The 27078-nt window shown below is 42.3% G+C and overlaps 2 protein-coding genes and 1 long non-coding RNA gene across 3 annotated transcripts in view; 2 read left to right on the top strand and 1 right to left on the bottom strand.

Annotated features, from left to right (window-relative positions):
- The window catches only part of LOC116328960 (limbic system associated membrane protein), a 1233629-nt gene extending 1222865 nt beyond the window's left edge, over positions 1-10764 (bottom strand). Inside the window, exon 1 of the mRNA XM_039622696.1 lies at positions 10313-10764. Within this exon, the coding sequence (XP_039478630.1) occupies positions 10313-10376 (64 nt within the window). The 5' untranslated portion in view covers positions 10377-10764. The remainder of the gene's footprint in view (positions 1-10312) is intronic.
- Positions 7841-12637, top strand: LOC120443640. The gene is made up of 3 exons (XR_005615555.1): positions 7841-7990; positions 12171-12301; positions 12564-12637. It is a non-coding gene; the product is annotated as an uncharacterized LOC120443640 (long non-coding RNA).
- A 7389-nt stretch (positions 12638-20026) lies between these two features.
- On the top strand, positions 20027-23955 carry LOC120443537 (SH3 domain-containing protein C23A1.17-like). The gene is made up of 3 exons (XM_039622395.1): positions 20027-20192; positions 21759-23559; positions 23940-23955. The coding sequence occupies exons 1-3, from the start codon at positions 20027-20029 to the stop codon at positions 23953-23955; spliced, it is 1983 nt and encodes a 660-aa protein (XP_039478329.1).
- The last annotated feature ends 3123 nt before the right edge of the window (positions 23956-27078 follow it).

Genomic DNA, 27078 nt, shown 5'->3' with positions numbered 1-27078 from the left:
ATACTCCACAAAGCAATGGTGGAATTTCAAATGAAGATCAGCTAGCTGCAGTTGGTCGATGTCCTAAAAAGTACTCTATCCAAACAGTGCAAACAGTGCAACTGTAGTTCAGCACCACGGACAGCTCCTGGTGTAAGAAAGACGAAATGATCATTTCTGGCAGCTGCAAAATCTCATATGGTTAGGATTCTTTTTCAGCCATATAAAATGCACTTTAGGCCATTAACATGCACATTGATAAAAAGGCTATTTCCATCAAAGTGAAATGTAGGTGATGTGTGATGTTTATGCTTGGTGAATTGCCATAAATAATAAATCAATAATATATGGTACAGCAGAACAGTTTTAGGCACTTTTTTTGGATCAACGCAATATCATCTGGCTGGCACTTGGTCGCGAATACATTCTGCAGCAGCAAAAAATCCCTAAATGCACTCGCTGTCTCTTTCTTTAGTATGTAAAAGCTGGTTCAGGTCAAGAAAACAGCTGTGACATGAAATCAACTTTTATTTCAATTTTACATTTTATTGACACAGTTTAAAAAAAAAGGTCATATTTAAGGGTTATTTTTGAAAGGATAGGGAGTGATGGTTGTGTGCTAAGGCTGGATTACAATTACAAATAGCAGTATCTTATCTATTGTGAGACAAAATATTAGGAACACTAGAATTTTCCTTAGGTGATCTCTTAGACCAGACTGTAGAACCTAAACATCGATATCTCTACATTGTCACCACTCATCACCACTTCTGTCACACGAAGAGACAGAAAACACTGAAACATAACAACTGTAACTTTTCCAGGGTGCTTTGAAGTACTACTTTTTTTTGTTTGTTTGTATTAAATCAGACTTACTATTTGTAAGAATATCAGTGGGAGCTAGTGAAGGGAAGATAATTTTTGGTTCAGTACAACCTAATGCGTGAGATTTTCTCTTGTTTCATCTATTCACCAGTTTCCTCTATATTACAACAGAAGGGATCAGTTTCCACTAAGTCACACAGAGGAACAGACAGGTTTCTTAAAGCCACCAATCATGCTGCTTAAGCCTGTTGCCACTCCCAGATTTGGCATTTCTATTCCACTATCCATGGTGAGATCTAACATCCCACCTCATATCATCAGAAAATTCTCCATTTGACCGCAGATAATTAGCACATTTATCAATCAGAAGGTTGGTGGTTCGATCCCTGGCTGTTCCAATCAGCATGCCAAATATCCCTGGGCAAGACACTAGCCCCAAGTTGCCCACCAATGCATCCATTGGAGTATGAATGTGTTTGAATTTTAGATAGAAAGCACTCATGTTGAAAAAGCATAGAAAAAAGTCTTGTATGAAAAAGTATGAGCAGGTGAATGAGGCAAGTTGTATAAAGCACTTTGAGCGCTCAGGTATCGTAGAAAAGCACTACATAGGAACCAGTCCATTTACCAAACACACACACACACACACACACACACACACACATCTCCAGACATGTAAGATACATAGAGACTGCAAGAATATCTCATTTCAACTTGAACAAACTGCAGGAACTCTAATGTGTTACCTGTTTCTTTGGTCAATTACCATATAAATAACTTGGACTGTGTATCAAGATTCACTTTAAAAGCCTGTCCTAAGAATAGGAGAGAAAAGGGATCGTGTCAGAGAAAGACAGAGTTTATCTGGCTCGCATTACGGAGAGGCACTCAAAATTTATTTCTCTCTCATCTCATTAGAGGTCTGAGTTTCTCTTTCTGGTTTTGTGCTTGTGCACACATTTCCCTGGACTCATTCAGCAACAGTGCACGAGGGGGGTCATCAAAGTAAATCATTTAAATATAACCATAGGATTTAGGCTTCTGACATTGTCAGGATGACTTTCTAAAGTTTAAGGCCCTAGAATAGAGAAGAAAGGTGATATTAGTGCCTTTGAATTTGGCACTGATGCTTTACCAATTTTCTGGGATTTTCCCAAACAACCATTTCTAGGGTTTACAGAGAATGGTCCAAAAAATATCCACTAAGTGGCAGCTCTCTCGGAATAAATGTCTTGTTGATGCCAGAGCTCAGAGGAGAATGGGCAGACTACTTCAAGCTGATAGGAAGGCAACAATCAGTCCAATACCAACTCATTACAACCGAGGTATGTAGAAGAACATTTATAAATCCACAAGTCTCCGTTTCTGCCACAACTTTCAGGTGGCAGGATCAGAGGTTTGCACAAAAATCAACACTTCAAGATCATAGATGTGGGGTAATGCTGTGAAGCTGTTGCAATACCAAATTCAGTGTGCAGCTTTTGGCAATGTGGTGTAATTGGTTACCTGTATCATGGATGATCAGCTGACAAATCTGCAGCAACTGTATCATGTCAATATGGAGCTGCTATCATGTCAATATGGAGAAAAATCTCTGAGGAATGTTTCCAGCACCTTGTTGGCACCAAGGATTAAAGCATTTCTGAAGACAAAAGAGGGTCAACCTGGTATTCATAAGCTATAGTTAATGAAGTGGTGAGTGTATGAAATAAAGGACTAGACAGTGTTGATAAATCTGAGTCATAATTAGATGAGAAACAGATGATAAAAATGCAGACAAAGTTTCTGACTAATATAATTTTCATTCATTTTTGGCCATCAATCTCCTCTTTTAACCTACAGAACCACACAGAACTCCTTCCTCCTCTACAGCAGTCGCCTGGCTGTTCATTGTCTAGTCATGTTATTTTATAGTATCTGAGTATGTTTGGCCTAATATATTAATTAAATTATTTATGTGATGTGAATTCTCTGACTGCGCTCTACTCTCGGCTTTTCTTTTGCCCAACTCAGTTTGCACATTCTGCTCAACAGCTGGAAGTAAGGGTAAACCAAATGGACATTTGGACTGACTTCAAAGTGTTAACAAACATAATCACTATTATGTAAAGCAATCAGTTCTTATTTTCACATACATGCATACATAAAAGGCTGCACCACCTATGCAATCACTTAAAAGCTGACATCTATTCAGAGGCAAAGAAATTCACGCTTTCGGCTTTCCTGGAGACATTGCGCTTTCCTCATAACTAAAACAAGGATTCATGGTGAGTTTCTTTGGACTCTTTTAATACCTTGAATAAAATGCAACTGGCAACTAAAATGACTGTATTTCTTCTCGTTTCTTGCAATATTTCTTTTGTCAGCACAAGTGTTTTCATCCAAGCAATGATTAAGGAATTAAAGAAGTAAACTTACTAGTGGTACACTAGACTAAAAAAAAAATTTATAGTTATTAAAACTTATAATCTACACTATGAACATACACATCATTTGGTAGTCAGTGCTGTGTTGTTGCTCTCCTCTGACCTCCAGGCAGTATAGCATTATCATACTGGAGCAGACAAATGCTTCAGGTCTTTCTCCTAAGTAGATGGTGGTCCTGCTGCTGTCTCCCTCCACTGCTCTGGGAGATGTGAGCAGACTCTCCAATCAGCCTCATTCTTCTTTCTTTATAGCTTTACAGCTACAGAACAGCTGACAGCACATTTTATTGGTTCTTATCAGCCTCAGCCCCTGCAGCAGGAGTCATTTCACATCTTTCAAATCTGATGCCACTTGTCCACAGAAACTCAGGAAACATATGTTATGTGCCTCAGTTCTGAGACTAGCCTTCTCTGTGGGTGGAAGGGTGGAGATTTGGCAGTAATGTCAAATGTCTGCTGTAAAAAAAATAGTCGTCAGTATTTTTCAAAGTCTGACAACAGCACATTTATTTCACAAATGGTTATATCTTGATTGTTTAGATACATCTTCAAACCTTACTACAAAATTTACCCTTAATAAGGTTTTCAATGGAAAGGAACTTCAGACATTTCATTTTATCACCAGAAAGTTTGTGTCTCTCTGAGCAAACTCATTTCTCATTGCCACACACTGCATTTCTACCTCTCCATCTCCTGATTTTTGCCAAAGGACACCCGGGTAAATACTACACTCTATGCCAGCTAAACACATGAATTAAGGAAGGTAGCTGCTAGCTGCTGACTGTCAGCGTCAAAGAGATGCATTTGTTAATCATTTCCTCTGCGGACGACCCTTTAAACACTGAGGTACCTTTAAAAATCAGTCTTAAATCATATGATGAAGGTGGCTTCAGTAAATTTTTTTGTACATTTATATAGAAATACAATAAATACTAAACCTTTAAATGTTGGACAATTAATCAACCTTACCAGACATTCACTGGCAGTCAACAGATTAGATCAACAATAACTGAGTAAAAGCCACATGCTCACTGAGCCACGGATGCTTAATGGACTGAGTGGAGACAGCACTAATTAACATTCACACAGCAATTTTTTAAATTTAAATTAATCATCAAAATGAAGAGACCAGAAAAGAAACAAAGAAAAACAAAGGGTTTGTTCTTAAAGCGGATATTGTGCCCACATTATAACATCTGCAGATCACTAAAACAAAATCTGATTGTAACTGAAGAACAGTTTGAAGTTTCCTGCTTACTCAAGTAACAATTGAATTTATACAATATGAAGCATATTATTTCTTAAAGCTGGTGGCCTTCTTTAGACTGGCAACAAAAGTAGTATATAATGCACTGGCAACAGGTGTATTATATACCATTTTCACATGGTGCTCTTACTTTCTGTAAGACACATAGTTTCCCTTTTAGTTTACTCATATGACACTCAGTATGGAAACATTACAGATTTGCTGACAACTGACATGAGAACAAAGGACCGAGCTGTGTGATCCTGTGAAATCTGTTTGAATTAGTCTGAGGTCCCTCACTTTCATGTCAAATCCAAGATTTAACTTACTGGGACAAGATTCAAATACATCCTAAAAGGCCTTCCAGTTCATAGTTCATAGGTCACCATCACAACTCTCAAAACTAGCGTGCTAACTAAAGACTGTCTGTCTGTCTATTGTTCTAAGGAGCAGGTCAAAGCATCCTGTATTAACTTTTATGCCACATATCAAAAAGGTCTGATACTCAGCTGTCTCAGGGTTTGACTCTTCTGTTCCCTCTCCAGCTCTGCTGAATATCATTGGCGCTTCAATACCAGCCTGACCTACTCATGGACTTGATACTGCTTTATACAGTATCCAGTTCTTTATGATCACTCAAGATGCTAGTAGTCTTATAGAATTTAACAGTCACCAATATGGCGGTAATTAGAAATGCAGGGCCTCAAGCTCCAATCAGTTTATGTCATGAGAGGAATTACTGGAGCCTTAATCCTGCTCTAAACAATCATTTGGGGTAATTATGTCATGTAAAACGGTTAGCCAAGTCCTGAAAGAAGAGCATGACTACAAGAGGGAACATTCTGAAGTAAAGGAAAGAAGAAAAGTTAAAGTGACAGTGACAAAAAAGAATTTCTAAACCTCCGGCCTCCATCTTTTGTGGTCTCTGTGGTGTGAGATCGCTGCCGGGAAAGGCAGCCACTGTGTCAGTAATAGAAATGCGAAGAGCTTGGCTGCAGACTGAAGAGCAGAAGACAGAAAGTGGCAGACCTATTTGCTCACATCAGGACCTGGAGAAAGCTGTCTCTGTGCATGTGTGTTTTTTTTTTTTTCACACATGAAAGAAAATCATGGCAAATTACAAACAGTCCAATCAAATTAATTTACTATTATCTATCCATGAACAACAGAATACAGAAGAATCACGTTACTGTAGGTTTAATGGAAACAGATCATTTAAATAGCAAAAACTGAAACCTTGAAACTGGCAGTGATAATTATGATTATCATGTTTAAGTCCACATCACTGTCCCACTTGTCAACACAGAAACACATAGTCAGTTCACATAGTACAGACTGTTACTAGAATATGTGCAGTAATCGCAAGTGATTTCAACAACATTCATACTTTCCATTTTGTTCCGTCAATCTTTTTTTTCCATTTAATTTCCAAGAATAGCTCCCACTGGGTGATTGTTTATCTATGACTGCAAGGCAGAACAAATATCTAAGAAGACTGTGACTGTAATGTTGTCTTTCATGTCTGGCAGTGTAAAGGCTTTGACTGTACAGATGATGACTTGACATCTAAAACCAAAAGTCACCATTAGCATGAGTACAGGGCCTGTGTCCAGTGTGCTTTAGCAACGCTGTTTCTTTCCCATCTATTGCATTTTATTTCCTTATTTGCTTCTCTTCCAAGTTCTTGACATGAGCCCTTCACATAAGTTATATTCTTACCCTCCTCATTCCCTATACATTAGCTGTCCCCCACTGTTTAGCTTTGTTTCATTTTGTGTTTGCCATACACCGTTTAAGACAAATCAAGACAAATCTTCAGCCATTAGACATACTGAGTGAATCAGTCACCCAAAAATAAACTCTGCATCTACCACCACAAATACAGCAACTAGAAATTTTCAGCTAACAGAAGTCCAGGGCCAAGACTAAAATCACAGATTGAAATGAGTCCTTCTAAATGTTGCCTTACTTGAATTGTTTCTCAAAGAATTCAGGACACAGAGCATTCAGCTGGCTTTTCAATCTCAAAAATCGACTATAGATATTTCTAGTTTTGCTCTGTGAGTGCACAGCTACAAATAAGCCAGTGCTCCACTTGCTGCTGACTGTGGTTTTAGTGGTCCCCTAGCTTGCAGTAGATCTCCAGAAAAGAAAAAAAGATTTGAATCTCTGCCACGAGCAGAGATTATGTAGCAGGAGACGCGTGACTCGCTGGAAAGGCAAATAAATCAGGGACAACCACCATTAAAGTTACCTAGCCAGTCTGTTAGCCAAAGTTAACTACTGGTGGACCGCCAGTAAATATTTGTAATGAAAATCCTAATCAGACACTTAAATCACTCTGATCAGGCTAACAAAGTTAGAGTGGCTAACGCTAAAGCAATCCAGAGCTCAGAAACAGCCACAAACCAGCAGCCTCGGTATGAGCAAAGGATCAAAGCAGTTATGAGGAAATTGAAAAAGAGAAAAAAGTTGATGTCCTGTTGTGGTAGAAAGGACCAAAGGCACACGCCGTTGCAGGCACTTGAACATTTTGGGGTTTTTTTAAACAGTGTTCTTTCATTTTTCTGCTTGTGCAGCTTTCCAGCTGACTCTCTCCAGTGCAGTACACAGCTCTGCCGTCAGGTCCCGGCCGGCGTCCTACAAATATAGGGGAGGCATGACTAGGTGATGGAGAACGGCTGTGTAGATCAGCCTCCCCTGACACCACACCCTGAACCCACTGCTCCACCCCTCCCCTGCAGCTGAACTACAAACCACACCCTCCCACACCTGTTATCTGATGAAGTTACAAACATACTAAAAAACCTGATAATTGTTTTGTGAAATGTAAATTTGCTGCACTTGCTGTTGTTCGGTAAGGTCAAAGGTATGGTGCAGGTACACCGGTTTAATTTTTCATTTAATTATTTGTAGCTTTTCCCAGTAGCTGAGCTCTTTATTTTCAGTTGTTTAAGCTCCTGTAACTTACCATAGTAAGAATTTAACAATTAAGTTCATTATGATAACAATATTCTGCACTGAAGAAAAGGGATTTTTGCTTCTATATGCTGTCACTTAGAAAGCAAATCAAAAATCAGAAAAATTGGTACCAACAGGTCGCACTTACAAAACATCAGTAATCTGAATAAGCCAAGAAAACTGATATCAGTAATGAATTTTGTCTCATTTTTATTATGTTCTGCTTTATCTTAACAAAAGCTGTGTGTTAGGTTTCTACAACACAGAAGTCAAAAATGCCTAGTAGGAACTTAGGATCTACTAATTCCTTAAAAGAAAACTAGATAAATGACTAAATATGTCCTCTCCTCTTTTCTTTCTACGTTCCTGTACGGCATCTCTCTCCCACTGTGAAGGTAATGTGCAAAACAGCCACTATTAACATTACATACTGTCATTTGTCCTAATTAATTAAATGAAACCATCAGGAGAGGGACTCTAGTGCCCTGATGAGGAGGCAAATATGAAGATCAAAGCAGGAAGGCAACTCTTTGAAGAATAGAGTTCTTTTAAAGTAAGTAAAAAAAAAAAGACCTCCAGCTTGGATTCATGTGCTGCACAGACATGAGAACAAAAAAGAATCTGTACTTGGTGAAGAAAGATGAGTTTGTTTTACAAAGAAATAGAACACCATATCGATAAATCATAATTCATTTGTAGACTGTCTCTATACAAGGCAATTATTTTTTGGGAAAACATTGCAGGTGGCATTTTATAAGCCACCTATAATGAATATCCCCAACACGTCTACAAAAAAATATAAGACTACCTTACAGACACCCTGAAAGTTCTCCAGCTCCCCCTCCCTCAGATAATGTGATCTCTGATTGACACTTCTGTATGCAGCTTGCCACGGTCTAACCTATAAAATATGCAACAACTAATATGGTAACACAGAGTCAGAGGCCTTGTCCCAGCTGAATTGGCCACATACAGTATTACAGTTTGAAATGAACACTGTGAAAGATGGAAAAGACGCAACTAGGAGGAGGAAGCAGAAGCAGCAGCTGAAGTGACAGACCAAATCTCCATCCATCATTCTTTTCTTTATCAGCAGTGGCTCAGTAAGTAAATGAGCCACATCCCCAGACAGCACAGTTCAGTGCCAGTGCTGATTGTGACTGTAGACAACAGTTGTGCATCTGCCAAGACAACTGTTTGGAGATTTGATGGAATGTGGCTGGCTCTGTTTCGAGGATTTATCATTATCGGCATAGCAGAAAACTTGTTAAAAAAAAAATTATAATAAGATAACAAAAAAAAAATCAACATTAATCCGATGATAGTAATCAGTTATTCTTAGCGTGTGTGCTACAGTACACCAAGTTTAAAAGCAAACTTCTCATAAGCCTCTGCTCTGAGAAGTAATCTGCCATTTGTGCTTTAAAATTCAGGACAAGCAGTGCGCTCTACATGAGCTGCATAAAAAGAAGACTCGTGGGCGAGGAAAGAGGAGGATGAAATAAAGAGAGGTACAAAGTAATAGTGAAGGGAGACAGACCATTTCTCACCATCAAAGAACTAGTGGTAACATTGGAGTATTCAAACACACTTTAACGTTCTTCAGTCTCCTACTGATATCCTGTGCAATGAGGTGCTTGAGGATGCTTGAGAGCATTACTTTCTGCCAATAAGTAATTTTGAATGTAACAAAAAATTAAAATAAATAAAAAATCCATCTGATTCCCGTTCCACTCGTCACATTTTCCTTCTTCCTATCCCCACTTATCTCTCTTCCTCTCCTCCTTTCCTCTCTCGCTCTCTAGTTGCCCCAATCTGGCACATCACACTATTCCAGGCTACTTGCCAGCATCAGAGCACTGTCAAACTGAATCCAATATGCTTGGTCAGGCTGTATGCTTTTCTAGGTAGCGTGCTCCTATGGGAGACAAAAGAACCAAATTGATTTAACTCTCAGCTCCCGGAGAGGTGCTAAATCAGCTCAATTAGAGCGCTCGCGGTCGAAAGCAAAGTAGATCTGTGAGGTCAGATCACATCAATGAACAGAGAAAAGATCCAGTATAGACTAAATAAGACTGGTAGATTAGGCGAGAATGTGATCAACACTGTCTAGCTTTATAACAGAGGGTGGCTTTCACTCTTCCATAGGTTAGAGTCTACTGGAGTATTGCAAAACCACTCTGGGGCATATAAAACTGCAATTTTTAATACTATTGAGATCACACTGTTACTAAGTATCAAAAACTTCAAACGACATAAACCATCAACAGATGAAAGTGTCAAGTGAGCACCTCTTGTTTAGGTCTCATCTACAGAGGGGGTTTTTTTCTAATAGATAAAACTGATTTAAACTACACAGAATCACATTTTGGATATTAGAAAACATGCAAACTCTGGCCCTCAAACGACAAGCATCCAGTTTCCCAGAGACCCACCAGTAAGGAAATGTAGATGAAACTTGGAAGCTTTGCTCTGAACACTTGGGAATTGTCTCAGTCTGCTCCTGTCTGCCCTGAACCTCCCTACTAACAGCAAAGGCAAACTTCACCTTCAGTCTCCGTGCAGGCGTGTTGCTCCTGTGCCACTTGTCCGACCCCTGGCATCTATCAAGTTTACAAACGTGTTATGCACCTTGACCTTGCTGAGCAGCGAAGTCTGTCTGACACAGATCATTTAATGTCTAAAGTCATACACTTAGTGATACAGTTTCCTAAGTGCGCAACAGCCACAATTCAAAGGGCCAGGTAACAGAACGAGGCACTAACAGGCAGCTAACACAGCTCCAAACAATTTCCAAACAGCCCAAAACTGCATCACAGCATAGTCTAACTCCTGCTACATTCACAGGGCAAATGAATGAAACTGTCTCTCTTACCTTGAAATCCGAAGAGGAAAGCGAGGAAGGGGATCCAAACGCTGTATATCCAGAAGTAATGCATGGCGTCCTTCAATCAGCTCCAACTGCTCAGCGCTCCTCCAGAAGAAACTGGGTGTCCTGGCGTGGTTCGGGGGTCCGCAGGTGATCTGTTGACCTTGGAGGGTATTGTAGGCTTTCCTCGGCAAATAACGCCTGAAAGTGAACGAACTCAGCGGCAGCTGCCGACAGAAACTGCACAAGTGCTGGAGGAACAACTGGTGGACTCTATCTCACTCTGCCAAGCGGATGCTCGGTGGGCGGCCATTGCTTGGCCTGCGCTGCCATCTAGTGTTTCTTGCAGAAAATAAGGATTTGAAGAGACAACCTGAGCTTGCCATTGGTTCATTATTACCTGAGCTTAATGAGCCATGCGCACATTATAGCAACCCGTTGTCTCAGCGGGCCTCTGAGGAGCGTGTCTCGAATAAATCAAGTTTAACTGAGGTTGTCATGGAAACATCTTTCAGCTCACTAATCCTCACTGATATTGATTAGTATATTAAAGCAACAACAGCAGCAACCAGGCTCATTCATCATCGCCTTTGTTTAGAATTAGGACAATATGTGTTGGTGACATAAAGCGACATACGGATGACATCATTCATCGCATTCATTATTTAAAGCACGCTGTCATTTCTTATTTATTCTTGTTCTGCAAAGTCGGAATATTTGCCATTGTTCATTCTGACTGTCTTGTTAATATGAAACAACAAGGCTTCACAATTAAATATTAATTAACAACCGCCAAATGATTTGTAACGTATACATAATTAAAGTGGGCTTCTGATATGAGGCACTGTTTATTAGTGCGAGACAGCACAGTGGTGTGGTTTTTTTCCCACCCATTGAAAATAGCTTGCTCTACCTCTCATGGTGATCTCTGACCTCCACGGCTGCTTAGAATAAATGGCATCGTCCTTAAGGTCAGCGGCAACCTGGAAATTGCCAGTAGCACCTCACCCATTGCCGGCAGCATCCACGAAGCAAATATTTCATCACCCTCAGGATGACAGATTGCACGGTTCACTTGATCCTCTGCGTCCAGGACAATAGCAGGCACTTCACCTGGACTGAATGACTTCCTGTCCTGAAGGTCATTGCAACAAAAGCTCTAGAGACTAATTTTCTATGTAATTGTTCACAGCAGTTTGGGGCTACTTTTTTCTAAAATGGTATTTCTATCAGACATTATTTGACGTGAATTGATCACTGTTTAATTCCTCACAGTCTGAACTCTCTCGGAGACTTTCCAATTAATTTTTGTTGAAAGAAAATCAGGATCTGCCAGAAATAATGCTGAAAAGTAATTACTGAAGTGAAGACGGGCATATTTAAAATATTTCTAACACTCTTTGTGCCTGAATATAGCTTTAATTGCTTGAGAACATAATGCTGCTAGAAGATTATCTTTGAAACCTTTATATGAGCATCGTCTGTATGAAGTCACTAATTGACTTGGCGAAACCTCTCTGACCTCTATAACAGTTTACACACAGCATTTGTGCTTAAATCCGCCTAATGCTGCCCTTGTCATGAGGCATCATCCTCACACTGTGGGCACTGCAGAGCTGCTTGAAATAAAGCCTTCAGAATATCTGCAAATCTTTACCTATTGAAATCTCAGAAGCTTTCAGTGAGCTTCACCTGCCAAGCTCTTGTCCATGTTGCTGCAGAGCCCCCAAGTGTAACACTAACTTTCCACCAGCTACAAGGGAGCTTTTGTGTCATTAACTATAATCTTTGACCTTTCTGGCATGCTTTTCTTCCAAGGATTCAAATGTTTCAGCTGAGGCTTTGATACTATTTTTTTCTTTAGGCATCCGGATCAGAGTCGTCCTTGTGGATAAAGCATCGAACACTTTATCGTGTACAGATGTATGAAGCACCGTTGCCTCTGCAGAATTTGATGATAGAGCTTGCCAGTTTGGTGCAGGATGCTGATCCTCTGTATGTTTGCCAGTTGCGCACACACACACACACACACACACACACACACACACACACACACACACACACACACACACACACACACACAGTAGAACATTTTTTTTCAGGTTTGGGGGGGGATTCATTGCAATTTTTCCCATTTTCAAGTTCCCTTGAATTATTGTTGTGGCTTTACTCTTTTGGCTTGCATTCTCAGTCTGTTTTGAATGTAATGAGAGATTTCCCTCCTGTATACTGAAGTTGTCCTCACTTTCAATGACAGGTTGAGGACCTGAGAATAAACGGTTTAGATGATGGATCGACTCCACAAGGCAGACTCTCATCCACTGACAGGGAAATGTGTGAGTCTTTTTTGCAGTCTTGTTGCATTGTGTTAAAATCTCCCTCTACACAATTTTGTGTGTGTGTGTGTATGTGTGTGTGTGTGTGTGTGTGTGTTGGGAAGGGGGGGGGGGGGTGATTGTTTGGAGTCCTTCAGGAAAACACATTTCAGTTTACTGATGGCGGAACATGTTGGTGACAAACTCTCAATAATTCATGGAGCATGAGAAAATGGTTCAACACTTCTCAGAGAACACCGTGTACAGTAGTGCTGAACATTTGCCATCCATCAGTTTTAGATGGTGGGGGAACCGTAGGGCAAGTGTTGAATTATTTAGAAGAGATAAAGACTATGAGAGAAAGTACCTGTAACCAGCTTTAATAACAGCACAGAGCGTGGGAGAGCCCAAGGAGCTGTCTTTATAGTGAATGTTTATACACGTCTCCATGTTTTTATGATAATACTTTGCTGCAGAACAACAAATCCTTTCAGCTGATATCTCCTCACCATAAACCAAAAATGTTAAATGTGCTAATGAGACCGCAGGCTGACAAAGACAGCCCATCAAAATACCAATTTACTGTCTGTGAACTTGTAGTGCTCTGGAGGGGATAAGGCAAACATGCTTAAGGCTAAAAGGCCAGCAGTGAGACTACATCACTACACTGTAACTTCTTTTGCCGTTGACTGTAACAAACTAAACTGCTACTCTGACATTTTCCCCTCTTCATCTTTTCTGACTGTTTTTGCAGCAGTTTTGCATTTGGCCAGTGTCCGTGTCACTAGCATGAGACAATACTTGAATGCTACGATACTTGGGTAACAGGTTGCAGAAGTAGCCCATGCCCCGTGACTGTACATCAGTAAGTGACATTGCCAGAAGGTTTGTTTTGTCTCCCAGCACAGTCTCAATAGCATATAGGAGATTCCAGGAGACCGGCAGTTACTCTAGGAGAGCTTGACAGGCTGACCCCCAAACATTAGATTTCCATCCATCTGACAGCACTAGGTTGTACCTCAGACTGTCCAGGAGCTCCATGATCCCCTGATCCAGATCTTCAGAGGAGATCCTCCATCCACCCTTTTAATGGGAGCATTTCCCAGGTGTGCCAGGCATGCATACAAATAAATGAGGCAATACAAACTACTGAGAACCATTTTGAGTTGTTGCAGTGAAATTTCAGCAAAATGGATTAGCCTGCTGAATATTTTTTTTTTTACTTTGGTTTTGTGGTTGTTGCCTTCTGTAGGTTGATAGTTTTCAGAATTAATTCCTAACTCATTACCCAGTCTCTATCAGTAGAAACATCCAGCATGGTTTTTTTTCCACCCATTGAAATTGTGACATTTTCTGTCTTCCTTTTTTTAGCTGTGCATAATGGATCACCTCTTTAAAAAGGCTGTCTGTTGTCAATGAACAAGTATGTGACGCCACAAGCAGTTTCTATTTAAAAAAAAAAATAGTTCTGCTATAAGAAATGTATTTATAAATGTATTAAGAAATGTGGTTACCACAAATGGTACAAATTAAATTAGCATTACATTAAATTTCACATTTGCATTTAAATCACAATATTCAGGGTCATGGGGGGGGGTTCTGCTGAAACATGTTTTGCTGTTTTCTTCAGGGTCATGAAACACGGGTGTAATCCAGTTCCAAGGCAAACATTGAAATCCGGAGAAACTGAACTACATCAGCCCATGAATGTGGCCACTCAGTTATTATGACAGTCCTTGGATAGTGAATAGAGAGAAAGTACTGCATGTGCTGCTGTGCGTACTATGCACCTGGTCCATTTTCTCAAGAGCCACCACAGGCAGAGACAGTGCAGCAGCAAGCCAAATCTCACCTCAAAGCTCATAACACATGTCTGTTGTACTCTCAACAATTTTTCTATGCATGTTTATTCATTCCTTCTTATCTATAAAGTGTCTTTATCAAGCCCTCGGGCTGTGTCTTTTCATTCGAAATGAAATGCAGCCTCCAAGAGCTGCAGGATCTCAAGCCAGACAAATTACAGTTATTTAAATTTTTTCTTTTCTGTTCTGTCTTTCATACTCTTTAAAAGTCATCTGTATCCCAGATGGAAAAAGAAGATAGCCTAACATGAGAGAGTATGACAAAAGGGTGGATGGGGGGTTTGAAGATGAACCAGACAGAGTGTCGAGACATCGCTTCTCATCCACCAAATTTGAAGTGGAAAATCTGGTCAAGCTTCAAATGCTAATTAAAAGATGAATACGAGTGTTGAAGATGCTGTTAAAGACATTTGGAAATAAAAAATCAAAGTGTAGTGGAAACTTATAGGAAGTTGTGAACTTTATTGATTAGAATTTATTAGATTTATACTTGACCTTTGTTTTCAGATCTTTTCGGTTGATGTGCATGTAATGGACTCATAGGGGATGCTGAGTGTATTGTGCCAGTTCACAGCGACAGTTGCCTCAGGGAACTATATACTGCAAGGTGAAGACCCTACATATTACAGAGAAAATATAAACATTCAAGGGATCTCCAGCAGGGTCAGGAAGGGCCAGCTATCTATCACAACCAGTTGAGTAGAATGAAAAAAGCAAAGAAAAAAAAGAGCATGGAGAGACGAGGCAAAACACAGATGCTATCACGAGTGAGGATCGGGTGAGACGCAGCCAAACCAAGAAAAACACATTTTTAAAGAGAATATCATGCCAATGGTAGTGAAGCTCAGGGCAAAACAGCAGCCTGCAAAGTTACTGTATGTCATTTTGGATAATCATGCAAAACTGAAATATTTCTACAAATTCAAAAACAAGGAAATTTTTTCGCTTTCTTCTAGAGTTTGCTTACAAATAATTTGCATGTAAAGGTTTTACAATTGCTTATATGCACTTTTAAAAAATCAATCAATAAATAATTCATACAAAAAATGTCCTGGTATGTTTGTGCCAGTGTATTATCAGTTGTTTTTAGCAGATGCTTCCATAAATGATAAAATATAGAGGAAATAATCCTTTAAAAATTCATATGGAAAACTCATTTTAAAATGGTACACTGTGGCATGTAGATGCCTGCATTCTTCTGGTTACATTCAAGCAGCATACATAATATACATATAAATATATATATATATATTTTATTTATTTTTTTCTCAAATTATTCCTGTCTGCGGTTCAGCCTCATTCTTCTTCCAGGGACCTCAGCCAGTGTATTGTCCAGTCTGTTGAGCAGGTGATTGGCTGTCAGCTGTACTCTCAGAAGAAAATAAAGCCGAGATAGAGTTGCAACAGATCCTGCTTACTCAGTCATCCACACCATCCTCGAGCATCCCTCTGGGAGATATATACATATATATATATATATATATATGTATATATATATATATATATATATATATACACATATATACAGTTTTCAGTTTTTCCATGTGTTCACTGTTTACTCGCTAATATTGCTGGTTCCGGAGAGCGTCTCGCATCTGCTCATTAACTGACTGACTGTGTCACCTGCCACCTGCCAGCCCAGCTGTTCTGCATTTGTTTGCTAATACTCTCAGTACATGGAGGGTTTCTTTGTGACACCTTGATTGTCTGATATGCCTGACTTGACCGTGCTGTCTGCTCTGTTTCCTGCCAACTTGATTTCATGGATGTGTAGTTCTATTAACTGCCTTAGGCCCTATGTGTAAAGTATCTTCAGCTTACTTCTCAGAATCGTGCTGAACGTTTGAGGGGAGATCGATGGTGAGAGTTACGGTGAAATTTCCAACATACACAGTAAACACAAACTTTGACAAAATCTTTCAGATTGAAATGAGCAAATTTGGGGAGAATGTCAGCTACTACTTTCTGCACTGAAACAAATCTTAAGTTAATTTAGGGGGAATGGACATTAAGATGAAAAAAGACTAAAAGAAGCCAATACTGAAAGGTTTCCATTTTGAGGTAGAAAAGATAGAGTGCTTGAGCTCTCTGAAGGGGCCAAAAATGTAGAGATTTTGAGGCTGCCTGTAGGGAGATGTATGATGGATTCCTTTGGTCAGATGAGAACAACTGGAAGGAAATCAAGGCAGATTGGGGCGGCCAGAGGAGCTTTTAGAGTGAATAAAATAGCTGCTGATGTGAAAAAAAAAAGGCAGGGAAAATGTCTGGGGCAGGCAGGTGAGAAGGTTGAAAAGGGTGGTTGGGAATTGCTGATCATCAGCTTTAAGAGTGAATTGATGATTTGCACAAAAATGCAGTTGAAGACGTCGATCCAGGAATGATGAGGGCAGTGAATCACTGAAACAAGTGAAAGAAAATGAAAGCAGAAAAGAAAACTGAAGCTCTGCACGTGTATAAGGGGGAAGCGTGGATGAAGTTGCAAGGCTGTGAATTTAAGGAGGTGGTTTTAAAATATCCATTGTTCCACATACAACACAGAACAACTATATGCAGGAGTACAAAGTAAGGTATAAGGTATTAAAGATCTTTTTTCAACTGGCTTTCCCTTTGTGCATTTCTAATACAGCTTCAGATCATACCAGGTCACAAAGGAAAGTCAAAAAAGGGGAGACAATTTATATCTGGGAAAGAATAAAGATAGACTGAGAATGGAAACGGTGAAGAAGAATGAGCTTGAAAACTGTTGTGTGACAGGTGGCAAGACCTTGACACTAGACTTAAACTTGATTCTGTCATGTCGTTACAATATCCTGCCTTTCCTGTGATACGATAATACTCTTTCTTCTCTTTCTCCTTCGTGTAACTGGGGGAATTTGTAGGCAGGTAACAGAAAGATAAGGCTGATGGGAAGCTTAAATACATAGATAACAGGGGACAAGAGGGCAGCAATTGTTTTCCATTTGACTGCAGCTGTCTTCTAAACATTGGATTACATTATTAATGTTAGTGTATTAAGGCGCACTCTCTGTCACCCACCAAGACAGACAAAAAATTCATCTTAAAGAGGAAAAAGTATCCTAAAAACATAGACATGAGACTGTCCTCCCAAGAAAATAACTCCAAAGGGATCCATTTGCCATTGCATGCCAATAACATGAACTTTAGCTATTTTTAGGCATTAATAGTCTAAGGTTGAAATGTAAATAAGTAAACTGTATGCTGAAGTCAAACCTTTACATGGGTTGGAATACGGCAGCCTGTTTAAACCAGACAGACAGACAGACAGAGATTTCATTCCAGCCCAGCTACAATCTTGTACAAACCCCTCACAAGTTTTGCTGCCTAATATAATTATTTCTTTTATTAAATGTATTCACTTAAACCTGAACAAACAACTACTGAAAACATAGGTAAGCAGTGTAGCATCACATCTACTCCCCCATCACACTCTTTTACAAGTGAAAACACGTCTCTATACTTCAATATTTTAGTAAAAAATAGAGTGCAAAATCAACTTTAATTCTAAGGAAGCTTTGTAAGCAAAAATGCATTCATCCATGTATGGATGCATACCTGCTAATAAAGCTAAGCAACAGACAAATAAAATACTAGTATTCCACTTCTCACTTGGTTAGTACGATTAATTAAGCACATCTATAAGCCACGATGAGACTGTGCTGTGTCTTTTAAATCTAGTTATTATTTTATTCGTTATTAATTTATTTTGTGCAGCTATTTATGTCACTAATTTAATCTAACTTTTATTTTAATAACTAAAGATTTCATTTTCCTAAGTGGTATTTGTCATTTCTTAAATCACACAGATCCAAAATTACAGGTGTGTGTCTCTGCCAGTGTGGAACGGGTATGTTGTTTACAGCGAGACTTTGGTTTGCTTGTACCCACACCTGGCATTGTTGTGCTGGATAAAACATACCAAATGGTGTCTTCTTTACCCACTGAGATGTTTTGATATGGTATCTCTAGCTAAGTCAAGTGGAAGCAAAGCACATTTATGTATTTGAATTTCTGTCTGTGTGAGCATGTACCTAACTGTGTTGTGTTAAATCCCACTCACAGCGTCCACATTTACTTCCCTTTTCTTGTGCAGTCTGTCATTTCATTTTTTTATGACTTTGTCCAACAATTTGTTCTTAATTATCTGACATTATTGTTTTCAATTCTTGCATTTATTAGTGCTTTTTAAAATTGGAAATGTTTTGAGAGGACTCCAGTCAAAAGCACCGAATTCCAGATCTAGAGTTTAAGTAAAAGGAACTCTTGAGTTTCATTTTAAAGAGGAAAGACTCCATTGCTTTATTCAGTCATCAGAACATTGGAGACATCCATATATTTTTACCTGAGAAAGCTGGGGTATGCCCTGGTCATGCCACATATGAAAAGAAGAGCTTCTTTACAATCTCTGATCAAAGCAATGACCTTGCTGAGAGTGAGGAAAACTCCATCAGCTGATGTGACTTTTCAACACTCAGCTGGAAAAACTACATGATAGAGGTGTCACCTTTGGTCCCAAAACACAGACAGTAAGGTAGCAACTATTTATCCCTCCTGTCAAAGTCTGCCCTGAGTATAGCCTGTAGTGTATTTAGCTTTAGTTGTTTTTAATTGTTTCTGGTCCCTGTACAACTGCAGTGACAGCCTGGGTCACATAGTGAGAAACAAGTCATATTTATTCTTGGTGGCCTCAACACGACTGCCCTTTGTCACAAATTCACTGTTCATAATTTATGGAAAGAACTTGAAGGCACAGCCCAAATGTAGACTCGGGATCTCATGTTTGCAGATGATGTGGCTCTCTTGGCCTCATCAGGAGATGACCTCTAGTTCGCACTGGTTGATCTATGTTCCTACCCTCACCTATGGTCAGAAACTGTAGGTAGTGACTGAGAAAATAAGTGTCACGGTTCTGGGTCAATTTTGACCCAGCTTTTTCTGTTTCTGTTTTGTTTTTCTAAATATATGATTTGTTTGGGGTTTTGAGTTGTGCTGGTTTGATTTTGTATTAAGGGTTATTCTTGGTTTTGTTCATTTCACATTAGTTGGTGTTCAGGCCTTTAGTTTAAGTCACTGTCTTCTGTTTTATGTGTCATATTCTTTCTCTCTTTCTCTCTGTGTCAAGTTTGTGTTTTTGTGATTTGTTTCTGATTTCCTGTTTTACTTTGAAAGTTCTTGTCTCATGTCAGTGTGTTCAGATTTACTTCTCCCCTGTCTCGTTAGCCTAATTTCTCCCAGCTGTGTCTCCCTCCTGTTGCCCATTCCCTGATTACTCCCCTGTGTATATAAGCCCTGTGTTTTCCTGTGCTCTCTGTTGTGTCGTACCTTTAACTTGCTGTGTGTTTGTTATGTCTGGTCCTCCAGCACCTCTGTTCAGTGTCTTGTTTTATTTTTGCCTTGCTTTTTGTGAGTTTTATTTTATGAGGAGTTTGTCCAGCAATAAAGCTGCATTTTCAGTTTAAATCCCGTCTCCAAGAGTCCTGCATTTTGGGTCCACCACTTCTGCCTGCCTGCCACACAGCCCAACCATGACAGAACAATGCGACCAGTACATGGACCCAGCGGGCTTATCCCGGGAGCACAACCTGTCCCGCATCCAAGGACTGATGATGCGGATTTCCACCACCTCAGACATCAAGGCTAGGATGGTAGGAATAAATGCCATCGAGGCTATCTTAATTAGTGTGAATGCTTGTAAAAGCATTCACAGTATTGTTCTTCTAATCTTTATTATTCTATTTTATTATTATCTATTCCGCACGCTTTTTGTACTCCTACTCCTTCAAAACCGTTCAACTTAGAAAACCATTCAAACACCGTTAGATTCCTCTTCTTTTGGACATGACTGCTTCTATTTTTCTCATTTTTAACATTTATATTTTTAATTTTATTCAACTTTTTCAACAAAATTTCCCATGTATTTCAATGGGGAGACCCTTCAAATCATCATTCAACTTACTCATTTTAAACTCCTACTACTGACATACATTGACGTAGAGCCACCATTCAAACTTTAAATCGAAGACAAGACATTCAACTATTGAACTTGTATTTATCTTTTCAATATCTCTTATACTTTTTCTTCAGTTCCAGTTTAAGTTTCATGATGTTTTTTCACCCGTTTCAGAGTTTATAATGGGTGTGTATGGGACGGAATGTTGGGGCTAGAGTGAGACAGCTCAACTGCTAGAGTGAGAGGAGCGAAAAAATTAATCTTAAAATATTTTTTAAAACTGCCGCTGTGTCCGCAGCGTTTGCTCTACAGGTATGATTTTACCCTCAAAACGTAGCCATCCCTGTCCTCTTTCATCCAATGTGTTTACTATTGTACTAGGTGTTATGGTTCTTTCATAAATGTCACCAATGCACAGCCTCCTCCCTCCAACTCCTCCATAGACTCTAATGTTAAAATGGCTCAGAAGGTTCGTTTGAAAAGCAGAAGAGCATGGTGTTTTTACACTGTCACCACGTCCATATAATAAACTCCACAGGCATGAAAACTGAGAATTAGGTAGACTGGACATTGCTGCCGCTCACGGTGAAAGAATTTCGTCAATAGGACCTGTACTTTTCATTTGGGAGCGATTTGTTTCGACCTGACTTTTCTGTTCATTTTAAGCAGCAAAAGTGAGGTGCATGTCTGTGTTCGTGTGTATGGAGCCACTGGGTGCAGTCACTATAGCAACCAGGCTCACACCTGCCTGCCTAACGAGCTCTCTCTCTCTCACTGTGCCAAGATTCATCTTAAACACTTCTCTTTAAACTGCTGCTGTGTCCACAGTGTTTGCTCTACAGCCATCATTTTACCCTCAAAACGAAGCCATCGTTCTTCTCTTTCCAACAGCATGTCTTTCAAAGCTCAGAGATGTAAACCTTTAAAAGTGTGTGGATCCAAGTGGAGGGATTACACTTTGGTCATTCAGTGATTCAAAGAATATGAACTTTTAATATTCATTCAGATGTTTTCTGACTCTAAATTTTCTGTTCTCATTTCTTAGGTTTTCCAAATTTTAATTTAAAAACTTTTCAGCTATTTTCCAACTTCTTCTGTGTGAACATCAGCTTTCAAAAGTTCTGCACTTTTATTTTCAGGTTAAAAACTCTGTATTTTCCAGCTCATTCAACATTTTTATTTTTAACTTAAAATTCAGCAATTAATTCATTTCAGTGCATACATTCAGATTCAAGCATTCACACTGCAGTTTCTTCAGAAAATGCACTTTCTAGTGAAAAACTGTCATTTTCACCAACTCCCGGAAGTGACAGGCCTGATTAAGGAGCTGCAACGAGCCCGGGACACACTACAGGCCCAGGAGCTAGCAGACCTTGTCCAGTCCCGGCGATCCACGCAGCAACAGCAGAGCAAGGATCTCCTTGCGGCACAGCAGCAGCAATCACCTCCAAGGAAAGGCATTTCTAGGCCGCTACCACAGAGTTCTTCTCCCTTCACGTCCTGCTCCGACCACCATTTGCCAGCCTCATTCTTGGCAGCAACGTCGTTTCCTTCCTCGTCTGGAAGGAAACGACGGCCGTGCCACCGGCGCGTCACCCCACAGCCGGACTTCAGGAGGTCAAAGCAGCTGGCTGTGGTGAGTGAAAAGGATACTTTCTTTCAGTCGACTTCCGTTCAGTCTCCTGCAGCTCAGTCGACCTCAGTGCACTCTCCGGTTCAGTCGACCTCAGTGCACTCTCCTGTTTTGCCAGCACCGTCTGTTCAGCCACCAGCTCCACCCACTCATTTTCAGGAGGAGGATAGCCCTACACAGATTTTTGTCGCTCCTCAAGACCTGGCCAACTTAGAGACTTTTACTCTCTCCAGGGCCTCCCCAGAGAATGAATATCAGCATTCAGTTAACTCTGGACCCCTGGACACGAAGAAGCCAGCGCAACCTGTCTTTCCTGGGAGCTCAACAGGACTGTCTCAGCAATTGGTCTCTGCTGAGAGCTCTGAGGAGTTAACTCTACCACCTCCGTTCCACACTGGAAGCTCCAGTGAGCTCATTCGGCCAGCTAAGGACTGCATCCTGCTGTCACTGCCTGAACAGAGCCACTGTCCTGCGCAGCTCCAACCAGCTTCACCTCTGCCAGAGGTCTCCGCACCGGCTGGTTCTGATCCGTCCCTGCCAGAGGTCTTCGCGCCTGCTGGTTCTGATCCGTCTCTGCCAGAGGTCTCCGCGCCTGCTGGTTCTGATCCGTCTCTGCCAGAGGACTTCGCGCCTGCTGGTTCTGTTCTGTACCCGCCGGAGGTCTCTGTGCCTACTGGCCCTGTACCTGTCTCCGCTGGAGGGCCCGAGGGGTCCGTTCAGCCGTCCGTCCTCGCTGAGGGGCCCGAGGAGCCGCTTCTGTCGTCCGTCCTCGCTGAGGGGCCCGAGGAGCCGCTTCTGTCGTCCGTCCTCGCTGAGGGGCCCGAGGAGCCGCTTCTGTCGTCCGTCCTCGCTGAGGGGCCCGAGGAGCCGCTTCAGCCGTCCGTCCTCGCTGAGGGGCCCGAGGAGCCGCTTCAGCCATCGGTCATTTATGAAGGGTCGCAGGAATCGCTCCAGCACCTTGAGTCCGCTGACGGCTCTGATCCCACTCAGCCACCTCCTGTGTTTCCACCTGCGGTTTCCACACCGTCGCCTGCAGTGCCACCACCTGCTCCATCGCCTGCGGCTTCCACACTGTTGCTTGCTGTGCCACCACCTGCAGCTGCCACGCTGCCGTCTGGTTCCGCAGCTGCCACGCTGCCGTCCGGTCCTGCCTCGTCCGGTCCTGCCTCGTCCGGTCCTGCCTCGTCCGGTCCTGCCTCGTCCGGTCCTGCCTCGTCCGGTCCTGCCTCGTCCGGTCCTGCCTCGTCCGGTCCTGCCTCGTCCGGTCCTGCCTCGTCCGGTCCTGCCTCGTCCGGTCCTGCCTCGTCCGGTCCTGCCTCGTCCGGTCCTGCCTCGTCCGGTCCTGCCTCGTCGGTCCTGCCTCGTCGGTCCTGCCTCGTCCGGTCCTGCCTCGTCCGGTCCTGCCTCGTCCGGTCCTGCCTCGTCCGGTCCTGCCTCGTCTGGTCCAGCGTCTGCATTAGCTTCAGCTTCGCCTGGTCCAGGGATAGGGGAGGGTCTGTGCTGACGGACGTGTGTTACTGACCTGGTAGCCTGGCTGCCCCTGGGTGGGTCCGGGGCAGGCGTGGGGTTCTGGGGGTGCTCCATCTCCGGGCTGGGGCCCTGGCTGGGCCTTGGGGACTTGGGTCCTGTTCGGTGTGTCACCGGGGTTGTTGGGCGGGTGGGTGTATGGGGGCTCAGCCCTGGCGCGGGGTGCCGCCAGTGCATTGAGCCACGTGAGGGGCTCTTCAACTGGTGGGGGAGGCTGTTACATCTTTGCAGGAGGTCTCCTCTCTCCAGGAACTCACTCTGCAGGTGGGGGAGAGATATAGGAGAGGTGGAGGAAGAACTCAGCCTGGGTGTCTATTGTCTTGTGTAGTCTGGGAGATGAGTGAATTATGGGGTGGGTACAGTTTTCTCTGTGGTGGGGTCGGGTTGGCTGCCCCCGGTTCTGTGGGGCCGGGCGGCGCTGCTGAACTGGGCCCCGGTCCGGATGGGCCTGGGCCCCCTTGCCCAGAGTATGGGGGGGCCACTTGACCCTCCCTTCCTTCCCTCCCATCTCCAGCTGCCTCCCTCTTCCTGCTCCACCACAATCACCCACACATGCAGGGCCTTGGGGTGAAGGTGTGTCACCAGGGTGCAGGGGAGGAACCCCTTCCCCCGTCCCCTTCTGGCTGCCCGTGCCTCAATTTTATCCCACAACTTAGACATTCACATTACTCACACTCTCATAACACATACTACATATAGGAACTTGGGGGTGGGCATGCTACACGGCATCCAGAAGACCATCAGGGTGTACACCTCACCCCTGGCGCCATTGCCCACCTCTCAATTTTAAATACACGTATACATTGAGGACTATCGGGAGGGGCTATGCGCTTACCTGCTGCTCTCTGGCAGGTAGCTCCATGCCCTCTTCACCCCCCCCCCCCCCCGTTCTCTGTTGCCTGTTGGGGCGTGGGGGCTGGGAGAAGGAGTTGGCCGTCCGATTGGTGTCTGGAATGTGGGGCCTCCCTGCTGCTGCGGAGTCGGGGCGGTCTGCTTCTCCACCCAAGGGAAGAGGGTAACACTACCTGGGTCTGGGTGCAGTTTCCCCCTCTAGGGGCAAGGGTATCTAGACCTGGGGTATAGAGTACGCTTGGGGAGTGTGATTGTGTGTACAGTGTCTCTCTATGTCTGTCTCCATGTTGGGTGAGTGCTGAATATTTGCATATGAGAGCATGAGGGTGGGAATGGATGTTCGTATCTCTGTGTGCCTGTTTGTCTGTGTCTATATGTCAGGTCAGGTATCAGACGCCACCTCTCTAGGGTCATCTCAGGCCCTCCAATGGAGGCCTATCTCTCCCCACTACTCCCCCTGCCAGTGGCAGACGTCCTCGGACATCGGTGCATTGGTGGTTCTTGGTGTCCGGGGATGGGCGTTCAGATACGCACCGGCTCACTCCTGGTAGCTGCTTGTCAGGGCCTGGAGCCTGGGGCTCGCTTGGGCCCCTTCGGGGGTGGGGTGCCGTCGGCCTCTGGGCCTGGGGCTCGGTCACTCTGGCACAGCTGGCTGCTGGCGGAGCTCACGGGCACGTCACTGCAACCCCCCCTGGCTTCTGCTCCGCTGCTGCTGAGTGACCCCTCATCTAGGGCTCTCCTCAGCTCTTTCCGGGAGAGTGGCGCGGTTGCCCCTCCGTTGGTCTTCCTTGGTCTCTTGTGCTCTGAGGGTCTCTGGATGTCTGGAGCCTGGATCTCCTCCATACCTGCTTCATGCCCTGGAGGACGGGGCTATGGCCCCCCACACCCTCTAACAGATCATTACATGAAGGAACCTGTTAAATACAAGCGCGCTCATGCTCACAGGTGTACACACGGGTGCTCACACACACAAACTACACCCTTTTTGGCTCCTACCTCAAAGCACACTGTGCGCTGTCGATCTTGCATGCTGCACAATAATATTCAATATTTAGTATTTACTGTTATATTCAAATAGATTATCGCGATGATGTTGTTTATTATATTGCTCTTTTTTTTGCTTGTTTTCTTTTTTCTTTCTCAACAGGTGATCCAGGTGATCGATATATGTATTTTTTGTCTCTTTGTTTTTGTTTTTTGCCCTTTATCACCGTTCCTCTTCCCCGATGTTTTTCTTTCCCTACCTCTCTTTGACCCGTGTGTAGCAAGTGAAGATAAAATAAAATGAACAATAAAAACAAAGGTCAATCAAATGGACCAATACGGCAAGGCCGGGGTGGTCCGTTTGGTAAAGTAAATCCGTTGGGCATCTTTCTTCGCCTTTAGACAATAATTCTGATGGCAAAAGAACCAAACGGGACAGGCGAAAAAAAAAAAGACCCCCAGGGCAGACCCTGGCAGATCCTTTTTCGATGCCTGGTGTTTATTGTATTTTAATTTCAATCATTTTAATACCTATATAATTCCAACACAATTAATGTTTAATTAAAATTAACAAAAGCTGTGTGATATCAGGAAAGAAGACAGTAAAGAAACATTAACGTAATACTGTGAGTTGTAGATTTCATTTAAAAAAAAATATGCAAATTAACTATCTTTTTAATAATTGCAATAATAACAATAATATTTTAAATTACATTAATGACATAATAATGCTTTGAGAAAAAATAAGTTTAGCTGTCATTATTATTAGGGCCCGAGCACTTCGAGTGCGAAGGCCCTATTGTATCTGCTCTGTTTATTATTATTAGGGCCCGAGCACAAAAGTGCGAAGGCCCTATTGTATCTGCTCTGTTTCTTATTATTATTATTATTATTATTATTATTATTATTATTATTATTATTATTATTATTATTATTTTCGCAAATGAATCGGCCTTTTGAGGGCCTAAACATGCTCGAAAACTCATGAAATTTTGCACACGCGTCAGGTCTGGTGAAAATTTACGTATTTTAATGTCCGTGAGACATGTCCAGATAAAATTGGCTCAGTAGCGCCACCTAGAAAAATGAGAAACGCGAGCCCCGAGATGGGTATGACCTACATGTATAAAACTCGGAACACATATCTAACGCTCGAGACGCACATAAAAGTCTATTATGGCCATGTCCTAAACCCAACAGGAAGTCCGCCATTTGGAAGTGACGGTGACATTTGGCTCTAATTTTGCCATTTCCATGCCTCGAACTTTTTGCGAACTCCTCATTGGAATTTCATCGTACAAGCTTCATATTTGGTCAGTGTCAACTACACACCTGGGCCATGTTAAATTGCGGAGCTTTGAGTTTTCGGGTTACTGTGAGGCCGTGGCGCCACGGCGAATTTCGATGACTCGCCATGAAAATCTTATTGCCTCTCGTTCTGTCATACATTGTCCCGGATAAGGCTCCACCCTGAACATATTTCAACTGCCATATTTGACACCAGGGACAGCGCCACCTAGTGGGAACAGGAAATGTCATGTTTTACACTTTGGGGTACAGTATTGTAATGGGTGACATCTGCAGCCTCAAATTTCTCCAGGAAAGCCTTAAGGAGTTGGTCTGGGTTACAG

The sequence above is a fragment of the Oreochromis aureus genome, linkage group 14, assembly GCF_013358895.1.
Source record: "Oreochromis aureus strain Israel breed Guangdong linkage group 14, ZZ_aureus, whole genome shotgun sequence".
Taxonomy (NCBI): domain Eukaryota; kingdom Metazoa; phylum Chordata; class Actinopteri; order Cichliformes; family Cichlidae; genus Oreochromis; species Oreochromis aureus.
This window is presented reverse-complemented; position numbering and strand designations above follow the sequence as displayed.